This window comes from Labrus bergylta, chromosome 4 (genome assembly GCF_963930695.1).
Source record: "Labrus bergylta chromosome 4, fLabBer1.1, whole genome shotgun sequence".
NCBI lineage: Eukaryota > Metazoa > Chordata > Actinopteri > Labriformes > Labridae > Labrus > Labrus bergylta.
In genome coordinates this window covers 550,300-555,299 of record NC_089198.1, presented here as the reverse complement: position 1 = coordinate 555,299, position 5,000 = coordinate 550,300, and the positions used below count along the sequence as shown (strand labels likewise).

Below are 5,000 nucleotides of genomic sequence, written 5' to 3'. Positions count from 1 at the left end.
TTACAACCAGAGCAGAGACCGACTTCATGGTCATCAATCCAGCAGTCCTCACACACACACACACACACACACACACACACACACACACACACACACACACACACACACACACACACAAACACACACACAGTAACAATAGATAGAGGCCGTGGGTGTGGCGTGTAGGTCGGCAGCGTTGTGTTCAGGTCACATGATGAAGATAAGACGTGACAGAAGGATCTTTCATGTTTCAACAAATTCCTTCTAAATTTGGGGACAACATTTGTTTCTGACTTCCACCCTGAGCCCCAGTGCATGCTGGGAGCAGCTGGCAGCGCATCATAAGTGAGTCAGTCCTCATAGAGCTCCATGTTAAAATGTCTAACTTTACAGCTGCAGTTCCTCCAGTGTCCACTAGAGTCTGTCTCCTGCAGTGAGTCAGTCCTCATAGAGCTCCATGTTAAAATGTCTAACTTTACAGCTGCAGTTCCTCCAGTGTCCACTAGAGTCTGTCTCCTGCAGTGAGTCAGTCCCCATAGAGCTCTATGTTAAAATGTCTAACTTTACAGCTGCAGTTCCTCCAGTGTCCACTAGAGTCTGTCTCCTGCAGTGAGTCAGTTCTCATAGAGCTCTATGTTAAAATGTCTAACTTTACAGCTGCAGTTCCTCCAGTGTCCACTAGAGTCTGTCTCCTGCAGTGAGTCAGTTCTCATAGAGCTCTATGTTAAAATGTCTAACTTTACAGCTGCAGTTCCTCCAGTGTCCACTAGAGTCTGTCTCCTGCAGTGAGTCAGTTCTCATAGAGCTCTATGTTAAAATGTCTAACTTTACAGCTGCAGTTCCTCCAGTGTCCACTAGAGTCTGTCTCCTGCAGTGAGTCAGTTCTCATAGAGCTCTATGTTAAAATGTCTAACTTTACAGCTGCAGTTCCTCCAGTGTCCACTAGAGTCTGTCTCCTGCAGTGAGTCAGTTCTCATAGAGCTCTATGTTAAAATGTCTAACTTTACAGCTGCAGTTCCTCCAGTGTCCACTAGAGTCTGTCTCCTGCAGTGAGTCAGTTCTCATAGAGCTCTATGTAGTGTATACAATGTAATAAAAAGTAAACGTGTGTATTCAAGGTGAAGTTTGAAGCAGGTGTACTGACTCTTGATGCCGTCCAGATCGACTGATGGCAGAGTTTCCGCCTCGTCAGCATCATCTGCAGGGACATTGGTCACAATGCAGCCAGGTGAGAGGCCGTTGTGATTGGACGACTTGGTGGGCGGGTCACTGTGGAGGGGGAGGAGTTACAGATTCAGTAACATACAGGGGAGATATATCTCAGTTTTATTGACGTTATCTCACCTGGTGGGCGTGGTCGTTCGTTCCCTCTCCTCATGGTAAGACGCTTCCCCACCCTCCTCCTCCTCCTGATCTTCTTCTATGGTGGCTGCAGCGTTAGGGGCGGAGCCTCGCCTCTCCTCCTCATTGGTCCTCCTCCTCCTGATGTCAGCGGGGGGTTTGGACAGAGGATGATGGACGTGGGGAGAGAAGTGACGGTGGTCTGCAGAAGAAGATTCACATTTCTGATTTATTTGAGATGTGGTTAAGGCTGTTACCGCAGTAATCACCCTGAATGTTTCTGAAGACACACAGATCCTTTAACACCGTCAGAAGACTTCTTGAACCTGTTTAAAGTTCCTCAACCTGCTGATCCCAGATCAGTTTGATACCATGGCAACAGAAATGATGTTTCAGTGATTTGTTGGTTCCAAGGTGTTACAGACAACCTCCTGCATAATGTGCCCATGTATGTAAGCGGTTTAAAGCATGTGGTAATGAACAGAATGACAGTATAATCTAATCTGACAGCTCAAACACTCGTTGACATCCTGACTTCTCGGTCCTCACCCTCGTAGTCCTGCTCGTCGTACACTCGGCGTTTCTCCGGTGGGCTGCGAGCTGCAGGACAGAGGATCTCCTGAAAACCCTGAACATCAAAAGCCTTGTTCAGATCCTCCTCTTCTTCATCGCTATGGCAACGTGGAGGGGGAGGAGCCAGAGACTGGAGGAGAGAGGAGGAGGATATTTTCACACACGTAGGATGTAATTAGATGAACCAGCAGGGGGCAGTTAAACGTTTCTTTCACGATCGGAAGGTAAGACAGATGAAACAGGCGTGCCTGCTGTTACCATGGTGATTTCTTATTCTGTCTGTCACTTTTTGAGCTGTTACAAACAAGAATAAAACCATGTAACCTGGTACATCCAGGTAGTAGAGCGAGGAGAGTATGGCCCGTTAATAAGAGCTACAGACAGTTGATGGCTACAGCCCCAGCTAGTGGTGGGCGGCTGCGTTGCAGTTTGAGAACAACATTCGCTATTCGATATGTTGGCATCGAGGGCCAACATATTAATGATGAACCAATAGAAAAACACCACGGGTCAAAGATCAGCACTGATTTAGTTCAACCATTAAAAGTCCGCTCTGTGCCCTATGTGACCTGATGACATCACAGCATCCTGTTACCATGACAACAGAGCCTGAATTTGACGTTATTCACAAGGACATCACAGTGACATCACATGATGATGATGATGGGTGTTTGGACTCACAGCAGACAGACTAAAGGTGTCACCAGGACCGAGAGAGTTCTGCTGAAGGCTCATGGCTCCTTCAGAGGTCAGAGGTCAGAGGTCAGACGGCTGCAGGAGGTCAGATGTTCAGCTGAGTCCTAAGAGCAGAAGAAACAGATGAGGTGATCAGATCTTGTCATGGAGCGTTTGATGAAGAGGACAGAGCATTAGGATTTAATAAAGAAGTGCCTTAAACCTGCATTCTTTCTGATGTCCAGCAGGGGGCGACTCCACTGGTAGTAAAACCAATTCTGATTGTTTAGAAGTGTTCGATAGAATGTTGATTTATTCCTTCAGTAATTATTTCTCTAGTCTTAAGTCTTCTTCAACACATCATGATGTTCACATAGTCAATTATGGTCCATTGAGAGTCGAAGAGACCAAGAAGAGGGGGAGGAGTTAGGGGTGGGGCTACCTGAGATTGACAGCTCACCACCATGGAGACATGAGAAAAGCCTTGCTCAGTGTTTGGTTGGATGGTCATTTCTTGTTTTTAAAATGAAGAAGGACGATGTTCATTTAATCACACTAACTGTAAATTACAGATACACATGCTGACCGAGCTAGAAACATCCATTAACTTCCTGTTTGTTGATCCACAGGCTCCACCCTCTTGTCCAAATATGGTCATGTATGGATAAAGAATAAACAAGATAGTAATGTTATTTTTTTGCAAAATCTTACACCTGTAATGTTGTTCTTTATAGTTTAAGTTTCTGCTTCATGGTCCGAACAACATCTTTTACTATTTACTGTTTTTATTGATCTGCACTCACACAACAAACTGAACCCGGTTCTGATTCTGAGAGAACACACTCGTCCATTTAAACCTGTGTGTGTGTGTGTGTGTGTGTGTGTGTGTGTGTGTGTGTGTGAAACAGGAAGAGAGTTGGAGCCTACCTCAGCGTCCTCACAGCTCTGAAAGAGAGAAATTATAATGCAAAGACTGAAACCAACAGAGAGAAAGAGAGAGAGAGAACAGGGAGAGAGAGAGGAGAAAAGAGGAGGGAGAGGGGGGGGGGTGAGGGAGGGAGGGGGGGTGAGGGGGGGGTGTAAGAAGAAAGAAAGAGGAGAACGACAGGAAACAGAGGACAAACAGAGAGGAAGAAGTAAAAAAGAAAGAACAGAGAGAAGGTCGAACTCTCTACAGCAACCCGATCAGCTGGAGGTCACCATGGCAACCAAACTGTCCATCAAGGTAAGTCCCACCCCCTGGCTGTGCACCCCTCTGATGATGTCACGGAGCCTCTGCATGATCATCACACCTCAGACAGGTGAAGCTCACCTGTTCACGCCCACAACTGTACTGAAGCTGAACAGTGTGTGTGTGTGTGTGTGTGTGTGTGTGTGTGTGTGTGTGTGTGCGTGTGCACTTGTTTGTGTTTAGTAATGACTGGTTTTAAAAGTATAAAACACTTAAGAAAAACACTACACACACACGCACACACATTTGCAAACACACACACTAATACACGCACACACACACTAATACACGCACACACACACTAATACACGCTCCCACAATTGTATTTACCAAAAGTTGTAATTGTCGTTATAGAAATGACTGAACTTTAAACTGTGAATAGTTTACAGTGGAACATTTCAAGTCTTTTAAACATTAGAGGCTGCGTTCTGTCCTCATTAGAATAAATCTTAAATCTCTCTGAACTGGTCACACCTCAGCGCTCCTGCAGCATCTTTAGACGTAACTACTTTAATAAAACAAGACCTCGTGCCACACACACATCCTCACCCTCACTCAGACTCTCACAGCAACCTTTCCTCTTCTTCCCAAACACCGAAACATAAATCTGCAGACGTGCCTTTAAATGTAAAACTCCGAACTGGAATCATCAGCCAGATAAAATAAGAAGTTATTATCAACTCTTTTTGTACATTTAAAAACTCAGAATCATGTTTCCTTAAATCGCCCGTCGGCTGCTTCCAATATTAAAGTCTTCCTGCGACTCAGTAGACACTTTGAGGGTCTTGGTCTTGTCTCAGACTGGCGGACTCCAGATTTTAAATTAACACCGGTCAAGACCACCGCTGATCATTTGTTTCTCCATGTCATTACTGTGGTCCTCCTTTTAAAAGAACAAATAACTTTAATTTGTAGTTTGATTTTTATCCCCCGGTTACGGCTGAAACCTTCTCGGTGTTACGGTCTAAGTGAGAGACACGCCCCCTAAACACGAGATGAGGATTCTTCAAATATTTATGGTCGTGGTCTTGTCTCAGTCTTGCCTCACCTTGGTCTCGGTCTTGTCTTGGTCTTGGTCTTGGTCTGGGTCTTGCCCTGCCTTGGTCTTGGTCTTGGTCTTGGTCTTGGTCTTGGTCTTGGTCTTGGTCTTGCCCTGCCTTGGTCTCGGTCTTGTCTGGGTCTTGCCCTGCCTTGGTCTTGG

At 45.6% G+C, this 5,000-nt stretch overlaps 1 protein-coding gene across 1 annotated transcript in view; it reads right to left on the bottom strand.

The window, feature by feature from the left end:
* The window catches only part of slc4a2a (solute carrier family 4 member 2a), a 26,636-nt gene extending 23,941 nt beyond the window's left edge, over nucleotides 1-2,695 (bottom strand). The window contains exons 1-4 of the mRNA XM_065953449.1: nucleotides 2,575-2,695; nucleotides 1,870-2,023; nucleotides 1,324-1,522; nucleotides 1,124-1,248 (exon numbers count right to left, since the gene is read on the bottom strand). Coding sequence (XP_065809521.1) covers nucleotides 1,124-1,248; nucleotides 1,324-1,522; nucleotides 1,870-2,023; nucleotides 2,575-2,628 — 532 coding nt within the window. The 5' untranslated portion in view covers nucleotides 2,629-2,695. The remainder of the gene's footprint in view (nucleotides 1-1,123; nucleotides 1,249-1,323; nucleotides 1,523-1,869; nucleotides 2,024-2,574) is intronic.
* Nucleotides 2,696-5,000: the final 2,305 nt, after the last annotated feature.